The sequence below is a fragment of the Empidonax traillii genome, unplaced genomic scaffold, assembly GCF_003031625.1.
Source record: "Empidonax traillii isolate 1590-97213 ecotype Southwest subspecies unplaced genomic scaffold, ASM303162v1 scaffold140:size1466565, whole genome shotgun sequence".
Classification (NCBI taxonomy): domain Eukaryota; kingdom Metazoa; phylum Chordata; class Aves; order Passeriformes; family Tyrannidae; genus Empidonax; species Empidonax traillii.
Window position 1 is genome coordinate 581,267 of NW_020955333.1, and position 25,720 is coordinate 606,986.

Here is a 25,720-nt window from a genome sequence, read left to right on the forward strand (position 1 = left end):
GTAAGTTATGACATTTTACTACAATTTATAATGAATGATCTGACTAACGATGCCTCACCTTGGGGTTTACTCAATCCTGAACAAATGAACTAAAAATAAGTTGTTCACAGAGAAGTCTGTATTTTTCCAGTTGCCTGTTTTAACTTGTTAAAAGCAATTATCATCTAAGACTTTTTTTTTTTTTAATGTTCTGAAAGAGGAAAAAAATCCAAAGCAACACACACACATATACAAGAAAACAGAGGTCTTGCTAAGTTCCTTTGTTTCTGTGAGCTTAGTAGATCTCAACACGGGGCTTGTCTTCACTAGATCTATTAAGCCTGAGTTATTTAATTCAGCCAATCCACTGCTAAACTGTCATTCCTCACAAAAATTCATATGCTGGATTACCAACTAAGAAGGACTTTTATCTCCATCCACTGCATATGCCCACTGCGTAAATAATGAGTCTGAGTGAGGCTGCTCAAGCAGTAATACGAGTTAGCCAGAAAAGGACATCCTTTGAGCTGGCACAGGAAATACACACACATAATTTTACAAAAAGGTGCCAAAGTCCTCTAGTCACACTCAGAACCAGATCAGAAGCAAAAAATATGTTTAGATCAGTGACCCAGAAGACAGACCTCCTCTGTGCCATGATGCCCTCTCATAATTAGAAGCAGGCACATATTCAAGACAGTCTTTCTCCTTTCTGGCTCGACACAACCACTCCATAACAAATCTGGGTGGCCAGAGGAGTTCACACATCAAAGCTCTATCCTACAGTAAAATGGGAAATATTTTGCCTTTTTACGCTTCTGACAGTTTTAATTGAAAGGTGACTGATAAGAAATCTCCATAACACACTCATTATAAAGTGTTCAATACATTGGGATTCCATGGGATTAAAAAAAAATCATGATACAACTATCATTTTCACATTACACAATGCTTTTGGTATGGTTTCAGTACGTGAGTGATTAAAAGACACCCTGGCTTAGCTCACAGTATCTAACAGAGATACAGCGAGACCTTAATTTTAAACAACTTTAAAAAACCCCACAATGATTTATCTGAAAATTTTCCTTCTGTACAAAGAAAAACACCCCAAAGCAAACCAGCTTAATGTCAAAACCCCCAAATGTGTGGGTGTGCCTTTCTCCCTCACAGCCAAGCCAGGTGCAGAAGTTTCTGTTGCTGCCTCTGAAGAAGTTTTGCAGGTGGCCAGGCCCTTTTTACTGGCACCTATTCTTAGAAATTACAACTTCAAAGGTAGGTATACATCTCTCATGCTTATGAGAGCCCTTGAAAGGGAGAGTCTGGCCACTAGAAAAAAAAACCAAAACAGCAGCTGCAAAGGAAAAACGTAGGCTCACCTGGGCTCACAGATTAATAATTTATTTTTTCTTCTGTCCTCTTTTGTTTGCAATGTATTGCTTAGAATAAAGAGAACATCACTATTCATCCTCCCTCAGTCAATCAATAACTTATTCTTTTCTTTAGGTTGAGCTTGAACTTAACTCTCAGAGAAATATGAAGCACTTTAAAAAATGTTGCCCTTAAAGAAACCAAATTTTTGTAGAGTAGATTCTGTCTTTCCCACCTCCAACACATCTAAATTCCCTTCTGCCCACACTAAGGATCAATTCCAAAAAAAGTAATATTTTTTACAAGTTTTATACTGTTGTTCTTACTACCAAACAATGAAAGGAGGGCATATAACAGGAAACAACATTTTCTGCCCAAAGTAGATGTTTATCTTTTAGTTCAGCTGACCAAACTTTTGCTTGTCTGTTCTGAAGACAACACCTTACAAGCATTTTCTGTAGAAAGAAGCTCTCTCAGCTGCTTATGCTGATTTTTATAAGATGATCAAAACACAAGTGACGTAAAAACTCTCCTGAAACTCAATTTGAGGTTTGCAATGGTCACAGTCCATGATGCTGCTGTTAAAGCTCCCCAGTCAAAACACTGACACCACAACTTTCCTCAGAGCTTTCAGGTGAGGAAGGTTCAGGTCCACAACTTCTTTGATGTTTGTTCTCAGCAAGTGCAGGAAACCCGCACCCAAAGCTGAGCCCTCTTTGCACCTGGAAGCACTCTGTAACCAGCTAGCACTTAAAAAAATACCCAGATAAAGTAATAGAGATAGTTTTTTAATATTTATATCTTTTATGCAAGTAATAAAAACACATAGAGGTTAAAAAAATTATATGTATTATATATTAGTGTTCCTGAGTCACTGGTGGTGTCCTTTAACTGACCAAACAGGAATGGAAACTAAATAATAAACCCTACGAATTTCTCTCAGTCTCTGAAGCTGAGAAGGAAATTAGTTTTCCGTGAATTCTTTCTACTAGTTGGGCCAAAGTGGGAAAGAGCACATGCAAGAAGAAAGTAACAAGAGATGAAAAGAAGGGTATTTTTAGAGCTCCAGTGCTGCTCTGGTTTTGCACAATTTGGCCACTACAGTAAAAACCAAGGGTGCCCAGTTCAGTGCCGTGGGAAGAAAGAGAATCCAGAATTGTTAAAAATACATCAAAATGAACTGATTGACAAGCAAGGTCCAATTGTTGTAAACTCACAGGTGGGATGTATTGAACTGTGGGTCTGAAATATTTATCTTTCAGCAGTTTTCTGTAAATAAATTAGAATATATTTGTATAGAAAACCACAGTTCTAAAAATTTATGCTGTTGCACAAAATCCTCAAGCTGCTATGGTTCATCCATCCCTCTGACCTAAGCTATTGAAGCTGATAAACTCAGCCAATATTAAATACAGACTGCTGGGGAGAAGAAAAAAAAAAAGGGGGGAGGAAAAAGCTGCAATTCACTGGCTTAACAGTTCAGGTAGTTCTGTGTGCACTGGAAGGCAAGAAGTGCAGGTGAAAAGAAATGTAGAAAAAAGATGATCTCACATGAACTGTGATATTATTGGGCAGAACAGAGAGACCAGTTACTCACAAAGATTAGCTGAAGGCATGTAGGGTATTAGCCTTCATAACTTTAAAATCCCAGTAATGATGCCTAAGGCTACTCAAAATGGTTTCAAAACACTTCATTCTAAAAAACTGCATAAAGGCATAAATTAGTACAATTCTCAACAAATTTTGCACACGAGGCTTAGGATAAACAAAGTTTGAGGGACATATCTTCCATTTTACTATCACTTCCCTTGAAGTGGTAATATAAATGCTAATACCAGTCCCACTGGTTTTTGTCAAAATACTTCTGGTGAGTAAAGATCACTCCAGGAAGCAAGAGATTTTCAGAAGATAACCCCCTTAAAATACACCTGGACCTCCCACCTAATGGTTACATTTCTTCTACCTTGGGGAAGAAGTAGAAAAGCTGCCCACTTTATATCAAGATAAAGAATACAGAAGCTGAAAAACTACTCCCACTGTCCCTTATTGGGAAAATGTTTCATCCTTCTGGAAATAAATAGATTGATAAATTGATTTTCACTTATGGCACTTGTTTAGTTTTAGAGGAGGGCTTTCATCCTGATGTCCTGAAGAGCTCTATCCTTCAACAAAACAGTGCATTAAAAAACCTATCAGACTGACTTGCTGTATGGAGGGGCTGCAGCCACAGTGTTTTGAAATGTAGCCACAGGAGGTCCTGGAATTCATCTTTCTTGGCAGAACTTCGAATTCAGTTGATATGACCTCAATTTGGCACAGGTTTTTGTTTCATAAAACCTTCAGAAAATTTAACAAACCACATTGCTTTTAATGACATATTGCTGCACAAACATGAAGTTATGCACAGCTGTGGTACCTATGACTTATCAAACAAATTATGAGCAACGTAACAAATTAACAGAGGCCAAGAAGCGCCACCCATATATTGCTTGACTATTTGCAAGAATCCTTTGTGTAGCAACAGCAAAATGCTGGAGTAAATGTCACAAAAACAAAAAATAACATCTTTTGCTCTGGCATAGTTTCATGAAATGGGTTACATCTGCTGCAATAACAACTCAAGAATAACATTTAGGCTTGTCTTCACTAGTTAGGGAATCTAGCTGCCTAGTATGACGATAAGAAATATGTATACAAAAGCAACCAAATTCTTCCACAGGGCTGTCAAATGAAGACAGAAGTCCCAGAATTTATCCTAGAATGCTTTGCCAACTTTAGTACATGATAGTTAAAAAGTATTTTCTTCCATTTCTGTACCAGTAAAAACTCCAATAAAAATGGAACTTTAACAGAAATTCTTTTGCTGGAAAAGTTGATTTTGATTTGGTGGATCTAATCACCTGTATGAACAAAAATTACTTATTTTGCACTGATATAACCACAGAGCAGTAGAGACAGATTGAAAAGGTTTTTCCAAGGTGGACTTCACATCTCACACTTCACATTAGGGACACACCAGTGCTTACATGTATAAAAAAGGAATAGATTTTTATTAACTGTGACTGGCCATATCCTGATAGAACATCACAATGCTATCTTAAAAAAACAAACAACAAAACAACTTGAACAAAACAAACCCACCCCTACCCACCCAAATTCTCAACTATGTACCTTATATGGCTTAACCAATGCAGACCAAAGGAAGCTTCAGAGCAGATTTCTTCCATCAGAAACACATCTCGGCCCACATTCTAGTCAAAAACATGTGACTTTTTACAGCTGCTGCTCAGCTTCTCTACACACCAGGGAGGCAATACCCTCACTCAACAACCTCAGAGGACAGAATGCATAAGGCTGTATGGCTCAGTGGTAAGAGATCATCAGTGGTAAGTGAACATCTGAAACACTGGCAATTTCATCAAGTTGTTACTGTTCCTTCATTAGAGTCACAGGATTTCTGTATCTTGTCTAATATATCAAGTTAAATGGCAACAGTTAACACCAACAATATCGGAACAAGGAGATGAACTTTAGGAGGACACCAAGCAGTGGCCTTTTGCTCCTTTGTGAATGTAACATGTTTTGGCAACTAAGGGGTGTGATTTAAAGATTCTGCAAGGAGGAAGAGAAAGAAGTGTGTTTACTTAGTGGTCTCTGCAATTTTGCATGTCATTTGTTTTTCTGCTGACGTAGCAAGTGCCTGAATAAGCCTTATAATAAGATGAAAGCATCAAAAATTTTTGCCTTCCAATAACAGCCACGTGTTTCCTCTTGAAAGGCTGAGACACAACAAAATGGAAAGCTCAGCTATTTTTTACTAATGCTGTCAATTTGCCATGGTGAAGTATTTTAACACTGCCCTTTTTCTTTGGATTCTTTCTGACAGCCTAGGTTTTAGGAAAGGTCCAGTACGATTACCTGACCTTTCTTTATTCAAAGTGCATTTACTGAAGTGCTTTTGGCTGATACAAGATGAGCACCCACTGATGAAAGTCTCCACTTTCAGAAGACTCAGCAACTGCCAAGACACAGGAGCATTTCTCCAACCCAACTTGTTTGGAACCAGTCCTACACCTAGACCTACCTACAGAACTGGTCCCACACCTGCAGGCTACTGGAGGGCAATTGCCTCCTCAAAACATCCCTCTCCCAGTGGACATTCCCCCTGCGTCTTGGGCCTCCAGGCTAAAAATACCATGTTCTGGTCAGATAGGACTCCTGGTTTACAGCAACCCAGGAGCTGTACATCACTGCTACCTGAACTGTTTCCAGCTGAGATCTATGGCTCAAGCAGGGGGTCCACAGCAGGAGACCAAGACTTTCTGCTGGTTCAAAGTTGTTTTCAAATCACCTGTTGGTTTTGTCAGGCTACATTAAACAACTGCAGTAAGAGACGGGCAGCAGTTTGTACCTACAGAACAAGCATAGTTGCCTAGAAGTCAGGAATTAAAGTCGCAGTTAGTTTAGAAGTGAATTTGAAACCACAGAATCTTTATGTTTCACACCTGAACTTTAATTTCTTTAAGCAGAAGTTAAAAAAAAAAATCCCCAAAAACTTTACAGGCTCTCCCTGGCACACATTTAACCACCTTGCACATTCTCCAGTCTCTCACACTCTGCTTCACTAAGCTATCTACATATATTTCCTACAAGTCTGTTTGCTTCCCTGTATCAGATTAGACTAAAGAAAACTTACAAACAGCATTTCTGAAAGTTTAACTTGAAATAAGCTTAATATTTTTCCACAGCTTAGAAAAACAGAATACAATATTTGTCTTCAGAAATAAAAGCCAAGTCATAGTGGAAAAAAACCCACTACTATTCGTCATTTTTTTGTCTGAAATGGTAGTGGTAAATTCAGAAACCAAGTTCCTCACACTTCTTACCTTATCACTTTTTTCCCCAGATTTCTTCTTCTTAGGAGCATCCTTCCAAAGAGATTCTACAGCAATATATCCTTGTAGACTCCAATCATACAGCTGTGTGCCAGCAACCTTTGAAACAGAAGTTTTTAGAAAGCTTGAACTTAATAATCTGAGAAACATCGCTTTGCGTCTTGTTAAGTGGAAGAAGTCACAAAACACAAGATGTTTAACTCATCCTGTTAGAGCTCAGGGTGTACAGCATTAATAAACATCTTGAGAAAAGATGACACATGAGGAATAAGAAAAAACAACTTCCTAATAAAGCTATTTGAAGACCTGAAAATGTAAAAGAGGACTGAAATGATGCTGCATGGAAACAATTCCAGTTTTCGTAGTATTTGACATTCAATAGAATTAACTGATGCAAATTATTTCTAATTTGACCATACTCATTTTAAAGACAAAAAAACCCCACCCCTACTTAGTTTGTCACTCTTTTGCAATTTTATGTTTTCACTGCTTTGGCCAAACAGCAGGAGTACCCCTTTGTTTCTTTTTATTGGCTGTTTAGAACTTGCTGATAGATGGCTGTGATAAATAACCAGCTGTCAACTCTCAGAACAGAACACAGCTAGGAAAGATTTTGTTTGCTATATTACACCATCAGGTGTTTTACAACAGGAAAAATCCCTAAGTCTAACAAAACACTATCCCTCACCCCTTATGTGATATGGAACCTTTTCATTGTAAGGTTCAGGTCTACACTCCCTTTCGTATCACTATCAGTTTTCTTACAAATAAAGAACAGCAAAATGGACATTTTGCCCAACATAAACAGCTATTAAACTAAAAAAAAACTTATGAACTCAAGAAATAAAGAGGTATTGCCCTATTTCCTACAGCAGGCAAAGCTGGAAATCCCAAACTATGAGAACAGGACAAGCACAAATGCTTCTGAAATAGTTTTTTGATGTCTCTGAAAAAGTTTTCGAATTACATTTTAAAGTTCTTCCAGTCTCTATCATTTCACTGCTCAGAGATTTCCTGAGCCAGAGATGATTTGTATGTGTGTAACAATGCCCAAAAAATTTCCCTCCTTTGAACTTCTTGCATGGGGTTCAAGGAGAAGTGCAACTTTTTATCATCCACAACACCCTGTGCCGAGGGGTTCTACTGTGGGGCAGTTTGTCTGAACAAGATTGATTACACCAGTTACGTGCCACAGAGGTACAGGATGTGCTTCTGGGCAGAGATCATGCTCTACCTTACAAAAGAAGCTATTTAGTAAATAAAATTTAAAAAAACCACAACAAACCCAGATCAGCAACCACATTTCCAAGTCACAACTAAAATCAAAATCTAAGCTGTTTTAAACACAAAGTAGCCTATTTGTCACCATATTTGACAATTACAGCTGTACTTCAGTTTGAAACAAGTCTGTAGGATGCACTGGGTTTTCTCTAAAATTCAAGGTGATAAAGGTCATCAGAAAAAAGCACATCAACTGAACCAGCTAAATCTCCAGAACTGCTCAATTCAAACATTACAGGTACAGATAGTTATTTTCTTTTTCAGTATCAGGATTGTTCATTCTCAAGCACCTCAAGAAACCAGCTGGCTCATCTGAAAAGATGGTGTGATCCTCTGTGCAAACCTATCAGGACTGAAAAATAACCACAATAAAAAAAGGGTTTGTTTTTTTTTTGTCTGCACTGTTACTGAGGACATAGCTACGAACATCAAATAAGAAAAAACAACTATGTATAAGCCGGTTTTTGTTTCTGCTTAGAAGTACTCCATTAAAATACTTAAAAACACACTAAATGCCTAACAGTACAAACTTAAAAATATTCTTATTACAGGAGTCACATGACCAAGAGATTTGTGAATTGCACAAAACGCGAAACTGGCCATTCATGCTGCTGGAGTAAAGTCGCTACACGACGAGGTACAGCAACCCAGACAGTTCAGTCTGTCCCAAACAACCAATGTTTAAACACTGTGCACACCTGCCAAGAGTCAGGACCCACACACACCTTCACAGCTCACACGGGTAGGAAAATACAGCTCTAGACAGACTGCAAGTGACAGGAACACTGACAGGACATTTTCATAACTACCCAGTGTGTCCTCTCATGAAGACAACACGAGTCACGCACTGGGCTTGTGTTGTACACCTCCCATGGAGCGGCTGAAGAGGATGCAGGTGGGTACTGCAGTTGCCACCACTATTCTTGGTAGTGGAACTTCCAACCAGGAAAAGTAACAGGAACAGTAACAAAACAAACAGTTTATTCAGTTGTTCAAAGTCTTCATTCAAACAAATAGTTCCTTTCAAAGAAGGACAAGTTGTTCCATTCAGTCACCTGGAATCCTTAATTTCTGGAAGATGATTTCCAGCTTGTTTGTGTTAAATTACAACATCCTGAAATATCATCACTGTCCAGTGCAACACTGTAAGTCTGTATGCCAAAGTCTGAACAAACAAGTTCAAAAGTCAGATGCAGGGGTTCTCAACAGGGACTCTGAAAGTCTGAAAGTCACCTTGGGCCACGAACACCCCTAGTGGGCTCTACCACAGCACCAGTGGTCTCCAAGGCCCAGTGTGCATAGAAACTGCTGCCATATTTTAATTCCACGTAGGACCATAATCATACCATTCTGGCTATACTGCATGTTCTACAGAATTCCATACATAGAGAATTATAATTAGCATTCTCTATCTACACTGCATGGTGAGAAACTAAACTGAGAATGCACTGGGTTTTCTACATTTCCACTGTTAACTGAGCAGTCACAGTGCCATTTCACAAGTGTTCGGCAGAAAACAGGGATCAAACGACCCCAACTCCTTCTTTCCAACCCACAGTTCCTGGAATCACGTCATGCTCCCAGCTGTGCCAGTACAGCTGTTTATGCCTTATGGACTGAACTGGGCACGGTAGAGGTTCAAAGGACATAGAAAAAATGTGCTTCATTGTCAAAGAACCAAAACTTGCATATTAGGAAGCTTTTTTTCTTTCAAGAAGAAGGAAAGCATAACAAACAGTACTTCAGGAAATTTAAAAGGTTCTAATAACAAGGAACAAAATTTCATTTTAGTGATAGAGTGATTTAAGTAACTACATAATGGAAAGTTTTTTCCAGATGAAAGATAAGCCACAGTAAATACAAAATATTTTTAATATACTATGATTAGCTGGAAAGCAATACAGTTTCAAAACACTAGTTAAAATTCCAAAGAAAAAACAAACTTTAGTCTTAAATTCAATTTTCTTACCACATATAGAGTCTGACCTTTTGTTCAAAGCTATAAAAACTAAAGTAATATTTGCAGTGATGAAATAAATCCCTTAAAAAATTGTGTTTTATTAGGGGAAAAAAATAATACTCTATGCATTTCTTCGGCCTCCAGTTAGATGATTAGTGCCTGTAAATTACCTATTACCAATGATGAACTCATTACTGTAACTTCACTTAGCAATTCATCACTTTAATTGAAGATAAAGGTTTACTTCCAGATGAACCAAGTGTTGTACCTCAACTGCAAATATATTTTGCTGCACTTATTTTCAACTCTCCAATGGAAAATCTTAAATAAAAGTGGGAAGGAAAAAAATCCACCAAACAAAAAACAACACAAGACCAAATGAATTATAGGACTGTAAATAAAAAAGCAGTGGTGAAGCACTTAAATGTGGAAGAAAAATAAAAAACCCCATAACATAGAAAAATAGATTAAAAAATTAAACTTATGTTCCAGAATATTTCCTACACTGTTTTATTAACTTGACAAGTGAGCCCTGTACTGCAGACTTCCCTTTCCAGGCTTAGAGAAATTTTTTGAAAGGTCTATGAAACATTTCAAAATAATAAGAGAGGAAAGCGTTTCCAATTTCAGATTAAAGCATAAAAATTATGGATGGTAAGATCTGATATGCTTAAAACTTTGCTTTTTTAAGAAAAGCAAAGCACAAGAGAGATTAGGGGAACCAAAACAGTACCTAGGATATCACTCTCCCCACAGAAGTTTCCAAATTCATATGTCTAGTGTCCTGACCAAGTCAACAAAGCTAAACCTATTCCAATCTCCTACCAGATTTTTCATTACAGTCAAACTAAGAACTGTGAATTAATCAAAGAGCAACCATGCACTTCAAAGTTCTCATAAAATAAACACGGTATTGTGAAGCTGTTAGTAGCAAATCCATAGTTAAGACTGAACTGAGCTTCTTTCAAAACAATAACCTCAGTTGGAACAGCGTTCAATCGCTTCCCGCTTCATTGTTCAAAAGGCAACTAGAATTTTTATTACGCAGTTTCCAACAGAAATGTCTAAGCTTCTTAAATTTTGATTTTTTTTTCCTGCCACTTGCATAATTTCCACTCTCTGAGAATAAGTCAGCAGAATTATATGTATTTAGAGCATCTGAATCCTGGAGGCACTAAAAAAAGATTCCATCCAAGATCAGGGTATCACCCTGCTGGCAGAGCTCAAACACAGCAGTTTTGACTCCTCCTAAGCCAATGACCTTCCCATTTTCAAAGGATGTCATATGTTCTTGACAATGTGATATTATCACTCTGACATCTCAGAGTTATTCACAAGTGGCCAATAACTGGATGGCAAATTTACCAAAGATATTTCAAAGAATTTCTGACACATTAAATAGGTGCACTGTGAGAGGTTAAAAGCTGGACTGGAAAATGTGCTGAGAACTGAGGAATCTGTCGGTACAACTAAGTGTGGACAGGAAGCCACATAATCTGACATTAGTAGGGGCTACTATTTGCTCTCTTCAGTTCTTTCCTCCACAGGAAACCCACTTAAGCAACTGTAAGTCAACATGCTTCTTATGTGTCTAAAACAACAAATCCATAAAAAGGGAAAGCATCCCATAATTATGCAGCAGCATCCTTACTCCCTTCCAGAATTACCATGCTTTCTTAAAACCCTAATCAAGACAAACCAGAAAATATCAATAACATTTATCTCAAAATGTTGTTCCTATTTCTCCATATAATTTTTTTCTTTCTTTTCATCCTGATTCATCTTGTTTTCAAGACATTTCAGGCTTCCTTAGCATTGTAAGTAAACACACAAACTGTATTCACTTAGCATATTTATGCTAATATTATTTGAGGTTAGAGATTTAGAAAGGAAATTATAATCCTCAGACAAAAGAGACTACTGCAGATGTTAGGAAAAAAAATGTCACTAAAAGGAACAGGATGTCTGACTGTCTTTCAGCCTAGACTGTATGTGCTTTGACAAAATAAGTGTAATTTTGTTAAGTGCCAAGAACACTGAAATGGCTTTCAAAAATGGATTACCAGTTAATTTGAAGCTAGGAGGCAATAATCAAAATGAGACAGTTCTCCAAAGACAGGTTTCATCACTGACCTTTGCAATAGCAACCGCTTGCTGAGGGTAATACATGGAGGTAGCAATACCCATGAGACTTGCAGGGTACACCAACTTCTTGATTTTTGAGCCTGTTTCATAACAAAAAAACAAGCAAACAAAAATATTTTTAGAGTATACATTAACCAAGACAGCTGAATGGCCTTAACATTTTATTTATAAACAATTTTCTTAGATACAGTTTGGCATATTTTCTGTTCAGTCCCACCACTTTCTTAAAAAACATAATTATCCTAATTAGTAATTACTGTTTTAGCCTTTTTAAGACGATGTTTTTATTAACATCTTTCCATAGTGAAAACTACCTTACAACCAGATGCCTCTGGTCAATGGCTGCATCCAGCTCAAAGTGGGTTCAGGGGAAAAAGGCAGCAACGCATCAGCCACGGGCTAATTTGAGCAAGCACAGTGTTGGTCGACATTCACCTCAAGCCAAATATGAACGAAACTAAGACCTGCAGTCAGTATGCAAATATGACTATGATTCTGTGATCTTACCCTGCAATCAGTGAGCAGCCCAAGAGTCCTTTGAGCTGTCCTGCACAGTAGCTGGCTGCACGACAGGGTCTCCCCTTGAGGGATCACTCTCAAGGTTACACCTACTGCAGAGATCCCTTACTCTTCGATATTGAGAGACTCCTTGCTGCAACAAATCCTCAGTAAGTGACTAATAGTTTGCTAAACGCTGTAAGTTTCATTTAGATCATATCTTAGATGGATTGTGCACATGTAATCCTTCAGACATAAACTGCTGACCAAGTCTGAGACTAGGACTAGACCCAGCTGCACCTCGACCCCTCTGAGTAGGAGTTTGGAAAGCAAGGAGGTGCTCTCTGAATCTTGTGATTCAAGAGGATCCTCCCCAGATAGGTCTGTCTGACCATGTCCTCCTTGTTTTATATCAATAAAGACATTGCTGCTTCTCTCTTACGAGTGAAGTGCATCACTCCATATGCAAAGCAAGGTTAAAATAATTATCTTCAATGGCATTTTAAATCAAGATGGATGACTGCACAATATTCATATGATTAAACTTTGAATACCATATTTTCTACTTAGTGGACAGCTGTGCCTTCAAGTGTTATGGTTAGACCTGGAGGGTTTTATCTGCACCTTTCCAGAGGGCAATTCTTCCAGTGAGATCATGGGGGAAGGGATGAAAAAAAGAGGACACTTGATTCTAGCTTTCTGTGGCATCAAAATTAAGGGGCCCTTCCTTCTACAGTTTGAATACTTTCTGGAAATAACAGTCAGTATTGTAAAGCACAACCAGAAAATAAGTTTTTAAATTATAGCTCCTCACAAATCAAACACTTTTATTATGAGGAATTTTTATTTTTAGTAAACTTAGGATCCTCTAATATTTAAATTCCAGCCCCAAGACTGCAATTTCTCCCTCTGTCCCCATTTTGCTACAGTCCTAAAGGATGGAAGCTGATCACATTCGAGATCACATAACTTGGGAAGCAGGAATTTGAACAGAAAGAACTTCAAATGGGTGAAGTTGGAGACCTTGATTTAATCTTAAAAAAAATATGCAAGGAGAAAAACACAGTACTGTTTTCACCTTCTTCACTGGAAAATTAAATATTTTGAGAAAGTGCATATTTTCACAGAATACTTTCCATTTCTACATAGCCAAGCACACACTTACAGTTTGTTCCATACATTCAGGCCTCACAAAGGTATATTTTTATCTAAAGCAAATCCTCACTAGTATTTAAATCCTACAATTTAACAGTTGTTACCTACAAGTTTTCTTCTTCTGTTACTTCACTGTATTAAGAATATCTCAACACAAACATCAAATACAATTAACATTTCTTAAACTAATGTTTCTTTCTATGAAAGCATAAACGTTTCTTCAACAAGTGTGATGAAATTACCTGTATCACTTTTCTATAGTGCAAAAGGTGCAGGTATCTACAGTACACTCAGGGTTCACGAGTGTATCTGCTGAATATCCCCACCTGCAGCAGCTCTGTGCCTGGACACACAAGGAACTTCAATACACAACTGACTGGACACGCATCATAGTTCAGGAACCTCTGTATTCTACCACAGTTCATTCCTCTGTAGTTTTCTACAGTAACATATGTGATCAAAAACTTCAATAATTAAAAAGATTTTTAGGTGAAAAAACCCCCAACTAAGCCTTTCCCATTTTTGTCATACTAAGCTAGAACTAGGAAATATCAAAGACTGTTTTCCAGTAACAAATACAGCATTCATTAAACAGTAATTGATGGTTATTACACACCTTTTATATGAAGTTTCTTTATAATTGGAGGGACATTGCAGAAAAATTTATACAGCTCGTACATTAATTCAGATCTTGTCGTCAAAATTAAAAATTAGTACCCTAAAATCCACAAATAAACTACTTCTCCCAAATCATAACATAACCAGTTCAAAACGTTCCCACTTACCTCTAGCAAGAAACAATCCAATAATTCCAGCAAAACCTATCACACCAAGTCTTGGATAAAATCCAGCAGGCGGCTTTTGGAGAAATTCATAGCCCTCTGAAAAGAAGTCAGAACAAAGTGCTTTAATGTAATGTGAAAGTGTGTTTGTGATAAGGAATCATCAATACACACTGGTAATTGTTAAAAACACAAAGGGTTATCAAAACACATTTAACTATCATGCCCATTTTAGACTTGCTGGCATAAAATTCAAAGCCTTTGAGATGTTCTCTGGTGACACATGAATGAAACTGAACACTGTTTTGTATTCATCAATTTTCATAGAAGCTTTTGCTCTTTTGCATCTTGATCATATCTTTTTCAAATTAGTGATAAAAACCTTTGCAAAGTGGAATTTTACAGTTACATGTTAATAGGAATTAATTTCAGTAAAACACCGTACAAAAAAAAAAAATCACAGAGCAATGGAAAGACACGGCATAAACAAAGTTTGCTCCAAGATGGGGAATGGAAAACTATGAAAAATCTTCCATACAAATAAGTTCAAAAGACTGAGACTGCTAAATTTAAGGAAAAGAGGTGCAGTATTTGAACTGCACTCTACATAGCATCCATGCTCAGTCCTGGTAAGCCTAATTATGAAAGGATGCTTACAAAAATAAAAAACAAATACAAATCATTTTGGATTAATTCAAAATTCTTTGGGGATCCATAGAAGTAAACCAGAAAGAAAAGGCTAAGCATTGCAAACAGAAGACCTAATGTTTGCAACAAGTTATAATCATTACAGGAAGTTTCAGCTACCGGGCTGGGTCATGCAAATACTATTGGCTGGGAATAAATTGTGAGGCTTTTTTCCTTTATTTTCCTGCATAACTAATTTTGAGTGACATTGATAAACACAGATGCTGGTCTCAGACTTTAATTGTTTAGAAATGTAGTGTCCTAAGTGACACACAAAGGAAATTTAAACAGATACATGGTGCAAATAAAGTAAATGCATTAGAAATTATACATATAATGATGCTTACTGGAATTCTTTTTTAACAGAAGATATAATACAGTCCTGCATTTTAAACTGCTAGTTAAGAAAACTCAGCTGATTTACCTCTACCATGCTCAACAGCTTTTTCTATATTGGGCATAGCTTTGGCATAAAGATCCTAAAAAAAAAAAAAAAAAAAAAGAGAGAACAACAGTAAATAGATACCCAGTGAGTAAAATATTAACTATATACTGCAACTGATCTGACAAAGAAAGGAAAAAAAAAAAGGTAACAGGAAAGAAAATAATGCTGGGTCACTAAAATAACTCCTTGTATTCCCACTTCCACCCTTCCCTTGTAGGACTGTGCCTCTTCAATGTTACATTTGGCATAACTTACAGATTTTTCTTAAAGTAGTCTTTGGACACAGATGAAATATAATGCTTCAAAATCAAGAAGTCAATCTCAATGTTTTATTAAGATCAGGTAGCTGAAACTCAGAATTAGCTCAGGTTTCTCAGTGTGCATAGGTCTTGCAAAGCTACTTGAGCCGATGCAAAGAAAAGAAGTCCAACATTGCAGTAAATCCTTCCTTGCACTTCACAGGGATATGGGATTCACTCTGCAAGGTGATAAATTCCACTTTCCAGGAGACTATCTTAGGCTTAAAAACCTGCATTTTAGAAGTGACTTGGGAAATATGATGACCACACAATGTCCAAAGTAAATCAAAGAACTCTGCACCAACCCCAAAGACTAGTTCTAGATTTTTTTCAGACTGAAAATATGCAGGAAGTAAAAGAATTCACATTGTCTTTCACCAAAATAGAAAAAAAAAATCTCAATAGAGAACCGTACTAATTGTTATTTATGTTAATAATCCTTCAGAAGGATGGTGTAAGGCTATCTATAAATTAGGAAACAAGTTCATAAATATACATGCCCAAAGATAAAGCAGAGAATGGTCTCACAATTCTACCTATGATGTTTTATTTAGGATACTGCATGGGGATAATAATTTTAGAACTTTCATTTCCTCACTGGTAAGAGTGACGTAAAAAAACCCAATTTGTCATGAAAATAAAAAAATGTTGGCATGTCATATGGGACATGACTCTAAATGGATGCTGGTCTTATTAAAAGCTGATTTTAAAAAAACTTGGTCTAAAGACCCCAGAGACTAATTAAGTCTGATCTTCTGCAAAACCACGACATCTTCTGTCACAGCTGAAACATAACTGGCTCATTTCTCCACCTGAGTTTTGAACTGAATTTCCACTACAGTTAAGTAATTTTGAAAAAGTAAAATGGATGTACAGACATTACCAATTTTATTCTCGTTATCCCAGGTTATGTTTTTAATTTTAAAGACAACTGAGACACTCTTCAGTATTATTATATTCAACATACCAGGGGATGGGGGTGGTGTAAAACAAAGTTACCTCTAACTACAGTTAAGCAAACAAAAATTACCCCAAACACATAAAGCTGACATGCCCACTTCATAAAATGAGTCAGTAAACCACTGCCAGGAAGTGGCTTGTTGTGTGTGAGCAGAAGGGCACATCTTATGTGATTAAATGATCACCACACAGACAAAAAAAAAAAAATAAAACAAATAGGATGACAAGAGGCCAGAGAGACATAAAACAAGGTACAAGGCTTACCTGCCCTCAGTCCTAGTGGGCGACTACCCTGCTCTCAAATTTCATTCCCTGGTTAAGGTTACCACAGGCAACCAAACAGAACTCATGTGTTCAGATCAGAGCTCTAACTATCCTGTGGAAAACACCCCTTCAGCTCCTGCTGGTGGTACTTTAGAAACACATCCCTAGACTGAGTAACACTGAATACCTCTGCATTCCTGCAATGTTGCGTTCCTGTTAAAGGAGGTATCACCACACAGAAAGGCAGAAAGGACACCCTGATGTGAACAGCTTGGCTTTCTACGGAGAACTGGGAAGTTTGCAGCTTAAAGAGGATTCACAACAGCCAGAGGGCAAAGTAGAGAATTGCCTAAAGTTGCCAAGAGGCAACCAGATGGCAAGGATGCCCTTGCTTCCAAAGTAAGCCTCAACATTTGTTGTGTCAGGAAAGAGCAAGGAAGCCCTCCTAGAACTTTGCAACCTAATACCAACAATTTAGGCCTTGATTACAAAGATCTTGGTTTTATTCTCTGCTCCAGAGACTATTTTTGCATTTAATGACTGTTTACTATAAACATGCTACCTAATAAAATATGTATGAGAATGTTTTGGGGTAAGATCTGGGGATTAGGCTTACCACTGCCAGTTCAGCAAATACTGATTTATTTTTTGCAAAGTTATGTTTTGTCACAATTGCAGTGAGGGCAATTTGGTATTGCTGCTCCAAAACACACCTCCTGATAATTTAAGGCTTTCTCCTTGAGCATGGAAACTGTAAATATGATTATCATTCTCCTGTCTTCCTCAGCCACAGGACAGTAGCAAATCCAGATATCTCTAGATACATTTACACAGAAAATTAATTTCAGATAACAGTTCTATGCTTTAGTTAATTTTAATTCTTTTGGAAGGAGACAAAATGCCAAAAAAAAGCAGGGGGTTAGTTCTGAAAATTAGTAGAAAGAAACAACTGGCTTTGTGTGAGAAGGGGGTAAATACTTATGACCTGAACTGTGGAAAATTTTAAGTAATGCAGAAAACTTTAAATAATGCAGCATTTTTGAAAAAAGACGCTTTACAGCTATCAACTTTTACTTTGCTGCTATCTGTTAATTCCACCTCTAGGGGGAAGAAAAAAAATCCCACAGCTCAACCCTTACCACTGAGCTACTACCAGATGGGATATAAACCATTATACCTGACACCAGGCTGTGTATGGCTCCATGGCATGCCGTAAACGTGAAACCCCCGCTTCCAATTCAGTTTGTGGACTCTCCACATATTTAGTCTCACGAGCTGGAGAGGAGTAGAGTGACAGCTGTGAATATTAGCAAACAAGAGGTTAAAAACAAAGGTGTAATTGTGCAAGTAGGTCTTGAGGGCATAAACAGTCTAAGCAGAGAACATCTAACACTGTGCTTACTACATAAATAATGCATAATAAAAATTCACACAGCTGTGAGACAACCATTATGAGCAAAGCTAAATTATACAGTACATAATTATGATGAAGATGACTTCTAACTGCTATGCAATTCATTCATAGCTGCTATATGATCCAAGTCACAAGTTATAAATTCATATTAAACTAGTTTAATAAGAACACAATACATAATTATGAAAAATGTTTCTTGCCTTAATCAGCATTTATGGCTCCCACTTAACATAGTAAATGTACTAGAAATCATAATCTATCATTTTCTATATTCACACAAGACACCAATAAAGAGCCTGAGCAGCTTCCAACAAAGGTAACATCTGATACAAATGTTTGTTACTGAGCAGGAAAATGGTACAACATCCCTACACTGTGGTCATTAACCACATCAGCAACTGACAGCATTAACAGCACCCTGAGGCTGAGCAAAGAGGGATTGTAACCAGCACTGGGCATCTTCACATAATAAATACTTCACATAATAAATACTAAACCACCCTATTTGGGGTTTAGCATGACATTTATTAAAATTACCTAAGCATATTTAAAATTGTATTCCATTAAAAAAAAAAAGTCTATACAGATCAAAACAAAATGTGTTAAAATTTCTAGCAGTTTATATACTATGCTGATATTTAGTATAAAGAGCTTGTATTTTAAACCAGACCTTTACTCCACTTAGTAGTTCATTATAAACTGATGTTTACAAATATTGCTGCATCAAAGTGTAGCTAGCCCTTTTTTCATGATGAGCTGGAAAAGAACTGTATCTCTATCACAACAAAAAAAGCTGCTAATCATAACAAAATATGTAACAACATAGAATTTGGTCAATAGTTTGGTAACTCGTGCAGCTGGATTTCCCATAATACTTAAAAAAGCATTTTCAGTCTCATTTCCTTATGAAATCTGGTCATCCTTGCAACCCTAGTCACAAGTTGAACTTGGATCCTGTTGGACAATCTAACAACCATGTCTGGCACAGGGACAGAAGCCTCAGAGATAGGGAAATTCCCATATATTTTATGCAACTCGACAGCTGACACAGTAGAGATCCAAACTAATACCCTGTGAATGGCAAGAAAGGCAGCCAAAACTCCATGGTTTGCACATGGTGCTTTGCTGGGCAAGCCAATTACTCAGCACACATGGAAGTGCTCATTGCTGCCTCAGGACTGACTCATGCCAGTGCAGGTATGAGGTGAACCCAAGCCGAGGTTACTGGGCTGGGGTAAAACCAGGAGATCACTTCAATTATTGATCCTCTCACACTCTACAAGTGAACTGCCCAAGCAGACAACTCCAAAAGGCCTAAGGATACAAAAAAATAAGTTTAATTCAGTTTCAATGCTTATGTAACTACTTGAAATATTTAAAATTTTTAAACAACTACACACTATCATGGATATAAAGCTGTATTTAGTTATGAACTACTGATTTTATATTTTTTTTTAATGTTGGAGACTTTTAAAAGACTATGCAACAATGCTAGTGAGCCTGTAGTTTGAGAGGGTGTTTAAAGCTCTACTTGTGATGTAACCAAGACGTTTGTAGCATCTCAGAGAAATAAAAAGGTGACAGGTATTCATTACCACTCCTTACTGTATTTGTTGTTGTTTAGGTCTAAATGCTGTAAAGCAAGGAAAAGGTAAAATTCTATAAGCTACTATAGCAGATTCAAAATATTGCCAGATGAGAATTTTGGTCGTAAAATAAAGAAGATATTTTTAGAAATAAAACATTTTGATTTGCTGTTTTCATGGAGAAAATAAACGAAATTTTATTAGAATTTGCCAACAGTACTTACACTAAAAAATAAATGGTGTTATCTGGATAGAAAGCAAAGAAAACATTCCTGCATATTTGAAGTATGACCACAAGTAAATCTACAAACACAAAAACATAATTTCTGAATGAAGAATAGAAAGCTTTAATGTAGAAAAAAAGCTCTTACACACAAACAAGCCTGATGCTATCAAGTGAAGAACATCAAATGAAACTCCCAGGTAAAAGAAGCAGAACTATATAGAAAATTGAGAAGCAAATTTAAAGGCAAGAATACAAAAGGTGAAGAGATGCACCTAAACATATAATGTCTTTCAGAATCCTTTAGATAAAGCAGTGCTAAGGCTCTAACCACACTCACCTCCTCAATTTTAAGCAACTCCTTTTTGGAAGTCTTCTCTGAGGAAGCAGCATAAACCTGGACAGAGAGGAAGCTCAGGCTGACAGGGGTGGCCCCCAGCCGAATTACCTGGAAACATTGTAGGGACACAAGGACACCATTAAGTGCAAACAAAACAGCAACGTTTGAACACATCCATGTAGACAATGTTTAAGTGCCTCTATATGGTAAAAAGTGACATATAAAGATGCTTAGAAATTAGGAGAAGGGGGGGTGGGTCAGCAGTACACAGTCTATGGCACACAAATGGTAACACCTAAATTATTCAGATGGTATTTGGAGAAGCCTAAGGCTAAAGGAGACAGTAAATATAAATGCTAATCCGACTAGTTTTCATCTCTAAAAAACATCTTGTTTTCTCTCATTTGAAACCAAAATTTTTATTATCTTTCTCAGTATAAATACTATTCATCATAATATTCATATTATAAGTAACTTTGTGAACGCTCATAATACTTCAATTTTTTGTTCTGCATTTTACGTCTAGTTAGTATTTGCATCTAGATTCGAGAAAAGAACAAGACCTGCAGTTGAAAATACCAGAGCATAATCACTGCTCTCTAAGAATTTTAGGAATGTCTCCTACTTTTCTGTGAGAAACATGAATTACTTGACTGTTTTTGAATACTTCAGATTCAAGTCACACAACCACCACAAGTAAGGTGGATATGATTCTTCTGAAATTCAGGACCTACACTAAACTATTTCTTAATGAGAAAGTCTGCTGCAACTTAAAGAAAACCAGAAGGTGAAAACCTTAGCTGGGTAGCATATCCAGAATGCCCAGTGAGTGTTTTCCAACAACTGCACATCCTTCTCAACAGCAAAGTATAACTCCAGAAATGGCAGTTCAAATGGGAAAGCTTTCAGTGTCTCACATTCCTGTTACTGCTCAGGGAGAAGTGCAGTTACAACAGGCAGTGTTTTGCTGTATCAGGTTACAGGTGAGAGGATCTAACAGCAAACTAGAACCGTTTGGCCCTGCTCTGGCACCGGCTCCAGAAGTCCTGCTGCTCACCTTGCCCTAGCTCTGCTGGCCAGGTGCTTCCACCGTGAGGCAATTTCACCTCGGCAATTTGGGAAAAGATCAGTCCTGAAAGAGAAGTGGAGAGCTGTGTGGGGGCTTAGCAAGTTGAATCCATTCATAAAACAGCCTGACGAGCACCAGAAGAATGGTGTGGCCGGGGGGAGGGGATGAAAAAGGAGAAGGCAGCAAACCCTCTACCTTTTCAGAAGTACAAGGGTCCATTACACTGACCTAGCTGTTTGTGACACTGAAGCCTTGGTCACACCAGTACCTCCTTCATGCTGTGATGATGACAACTGGCCTTGCCACAGGACAATTTGCTCTGAAACTTCCTGTCCAGTGCAGAACTGTTAGAAAATAGCTTTAAAATTATCCAGACCACATCAGCTTACTGCACGCAGATAAGCGTTTGCAGCTTAACTCCCTTCCACTGCTTTGCAGATAGAATGTTCGTTAAATGTAGCCAAGAGCCTCCTCAAATTAAAAATCAGACTATACATTTGTCGAACTTCCTTCTCATTTACGTGTAGAGAAACAGCACACAAGAACTAGGTCACAGGATTGCTTTTCAGGAAGGCGTAAGGGTCAAAAGGTATGGAAAAACTTGCTTAAAATGGAAGTTTTTCCTTATTTGAATTTATGGATGCATTACTATAGCACTATAAATGAAACACCACAATGACTGGATCAGCTGTTTCACAGCTTAAAAAAAGACAAGAATAATCTTTCATAGTGTTTGTTTAAACACTTTTCACATACTTCCATTAGCCAAGACAAAACCACAAACACTACTAACCATTAATAACTGTAGAGCTTATTTCCTCAATCTTTTCTTTTTTTCACTGCAAAATTGTTCTGTCACTGAAAAGGCAAAAATCTAAATGCATTTTCATTCTGAAACATGTTTTCATACAGTGCAAATGGTGCTAAGTGTCAACAGAGAAATGGTAAATCCAAATGCTTTAAATATTTGAGATTTTTTTATATAAAGACACAAACAGCAGAGCACAAGAATGGAAGCACCTTGGTTTCACAAACAGGTATCAGTGATCACAGAACTACTCAGACTGAAAATGTCAACCATTTATATTATCAAGATACTGAAATACAGACATTTTATGCAGATATAGTTTTATGTTTTTTAAAAAAATGAAATAAACCACTAAAAGTGCAAGCTGAATCTCTCCTTAAATGTGCTGTTCAGGACATACTGCAACAGTCCTCTACATCAGCTACAGAGAGCTACGGGACAGACAGAACTGGAGCTGAAGTACCACAGACATGAAAACATTTATTTGGGAGTATGAAAGATCAACTGCTGCACTTTTTGCTTCCAAAATAACCTTCAGGATCTCATTTCTTAATTCTGTACTAACCACCAATTGGTTTAGTAAAGCATTTTGACTGACTGAGATGCGTCTTCCCTGCCTGTCTTACAGCTACTCCGTTGATATCAACAGGAGTAAGCCGACACTCTTTTCTCTTGACAATGCTTTGCAGTTACTGTGAGTAAAAAGATGCTATGTTTACTCCTTCCTCTAGCTGAAGAATTCAACTTTATCCTCAGACACAAGATAAGCAAATTCTATCCTAAAGCAGGAGGGAGAAAAGACCATGATATTTCATTTTCTGTTGCCTTGCTTCTCTCAAAGTTCTTAACTAAAAAATATCTGTGAAAAACATAAATCCCATATTAGTTCTCAAACAGGAGTACAAAAAGCTAAAGGTTAACTAGAAATTTTTTTCTTTTCTTCCTCTTGTCTGTGGATTCTCAATTTACTTATTGCTTTTATTGTCACCTTGTCAAAACAGGTGGGAAAAGAAAACCAGAAAGGGAAAAAAAACAAACCCTTGAGCATACTTCTGAGAAGGCTGATATTTGTCCTAATGTACAAAACCACTTTATTTTTCTCTCCTTTTTTGTTCTTCCTCCTATTATCCTACCCAACTATAAAAACACAAAACCAAAACCCAAACTCTTGAGCACTCCTGTCCCCGAAGCACAAATATCAAGGACAAAAAGCCACCTTCCCATCTTGCTCTTAGAGGTATAAAATCAGGTTGGCCTGAAGCACCTAAATCTGCCTAACCTCGATGTATAAAAATAAGAGTATTATGCATAATGCCTAAACCCACAGGTTCACACATAACCCCTTTAATGGCAATTCCATATAAATTATGGAATTGTCAATGATACCAACAAAAAATCCTCACAAAAGAATTCCAGCAACTGTCACAACAAGAAAAAAGAAGCTGCAACAAGAGCGGAGCAGGTGTGGTCTGCTCAGCAGATCAGAATCACAGAATTGTTAGGATTGGAAGGGGCCTCCAAGATCATCCAGTCCACCCCCCCTGCCAAGGCAGGGTCACCTGAGCAGGTGACACAGGAGCATGTCCAGGTGGGTTTTGAGTGTCTCTAAAGGGACTCCACCACCTCCCTGGGCAGCCTGTTACAGTGCTCAGCCACCCTCAATGGAAAGAAGTTCTTCCTCACATTGAGGTGGAACTTCTGTTTAAGTTACATTAGTATATTTATTTAGTATATACTAGTATATTGATATATACTACCAATATTTGACACAGAAAACAGTACCTAGGAGAAGGAATACAAAGAATCGCGCATCACCTTTTTTTAGATAAAACCCTCCTGGCCTCTCGAGCGGCCGTGGCAACAACCTGACTGAAACACACAGCTCGCTACTGGCCTGAAAGGATCTGGGGCTCCTCTTACTGGAGGCAAAGACCTTTTAGACAAAAAAATCCCCGGCTCGTGTTTTTCGCAGGTTTCACTAACAACCTCCACGCACCAAAGGGACACTTTTCACGGCCGGGTTGTCACTTTCAAGTGACTTTCGCGGGACAGCTGCGCGCACCCAAGCTCTGCGGCGACACAGCCCCGCGCTGCGGGAAGCAGCTTTAAAACAAGAGGGAATTGCAAACACGGAACGCGCTGTGCACGCACGGAGCCGGCTCTGCGGTACGGCAGCTCTGCCCCGGGAGCAGCTTTGAACACGGAATGCGGTTCCCTCCCCGCAACACGGAAGGCATGAGGGTTTGAAGCGTTAAAAAGAGCGATTAAGCGGCTGCAGCGAGAGCAGAACCAAGAGCCTGCAAAGGGTTAAGAGGCAAAACCCCGCGGGCGGTTCGGGGAGGGGGGGCCCTCCGGGTCTCGCTGCGGCGGCGCTCCGGGGCCACCCCCGCCCCGGGCCGGGCGCTCCCGGCGCGGCCCCTCCGCGGGATCCCGCGGGCGCTGGCGGCGGAGCGGGGCTGGGAACGGACGGATGGATGGATGGATGGACCGGAGGCAATGCCCGGTTCCCTCACCTTGAACATGGCGGTGCCGGGCGGGGACGGAGCGGCGGCGTCACGGCGTCACGGCGGCGTGACGTCACGGGGCGGGGCGGCCCCGCGCGCCGCGCGCGTGCTGCCGCCGCCCGGTGTGAGGCGAAACGTGGCGAGTTGGGACATTGGGCGGGTTGGGATATTTGGAACCCGCAGGGCGGGAGCGGCGCTTTGGGACCCGCGCGGGGCGAGGGGGAGGCGTCCCAGTGCCCAAAGGACACGCACGCCAGCCCTCAGACCTGCAGGCGCGGCTCGGGGTGTTACCCCGCGGCGTTTGTGAAGGAGATTCGGACACTCAAGAGATCGTGGAATCGGCAGCACAGAATCTCAGGATCAATTAGGCTGGGAAAGACCACCGAGGTCGTCGAGTCCAGGCGATGTCCGAACACCACCCTGTCAACTCAGTGCCACGGCCAGTCTTCCTTTAAACACCTCCAGGGACGGTGACTCCACCACCTCCCTGGACAGCCCATACCAATGTATAATCAACCTTTCTGTGAAAAATTTTATTGTAATGTCCAACCTAAACCTACCCTGGTGCAGCTTAAGACTACGTCCTCTCCTCCTCTCATGAGTCACCTGGGAGAAGGGACTAACCCTCACCTGGCTACACCCTCCTTTCAGGCAGTTGTAGAGTGATGAGGTCCCCCCGAGCCTCCTTTTCTCCAGGCTAAACGCCCTCAGCTGCTCCTCACAGGACTTGTGCTCCAGACCCTGCACCAGCTTCCCTACTCATCTGTTGCACTGCCAGTATAATGTGGATGGATGTGTTGGTTTTGTCTGGGGAAGAGTTAATTTTCTTTGCAATGGCTGGTATGGGTCCATGTTTTGGATTTGTGCTGAACACAGGGTTGATAATACAGAGATGTTTTTGTTATTGCTGAGCAGTGCTTACATTCAACAAAGTCAAGGCCTTTTCTGCTTTTCGTATTGGTCACGCTGGCAAGAGAGTTGGAGGTGAATTAGAATTTGGGAGAAGACACAGCCAGGACAGGTGACCTAAATTGACCATAGGGATATTTCAGACCATA

General features: G+C 38.9%; 1 protein-coding gene across 3 annotated transcripts in view; it reads right to left on the bottom strand.

Moving 5' to 3' along the window:
* Positions 1 to 24,741, bottom strand: part of APOO (apolipoprotein O) — a 30,277-nt gene extending 5,536 nt beyond the window's left edge. For all 3 annotated transcript variants that reach the window (XM_027884238.1, XM_027884239.1, XM_027884240.1), the window contains exons 1-7: positions 24,672 to 24,741; positions 20,282 to 20,389; positions 17,896 to 18,015; positions 15,175 to 15,229; positions 14,067 to 14,162; positions 11,617 to 11,708; positions 6,234 to 6,341 (exon numbers count right to left, since the gene is read on the bottom strand). In XM_027884238.1, coding sequence (XP_027740039.1) covers positions 6,234 to 6,341; positions 11,617 to 11,708; positions 14,067 to 14,162; positions 15,175 to 15,229; positions 17,896 to 18,015; positions 20,282 to 20,389; positions 24,672 to 24,680 — 588 coding nt within the window. In that variant the 5' untranslated portion in view covers positions 24,681 to 24,741. The remainder of the gene's footprint in view (positions 1 to 6,233; positions 6,342 to 11,616; positions 11,709 to 14,066; positions 14,163 to 15,174; positions 15,230 to 17,895; positions 18,016 to 20,281; positions 20,390 to 24,671) is intronic.
* Between the last annotated feature and the right edge of the window lie 979 nt (positions 24,742 to 25,720).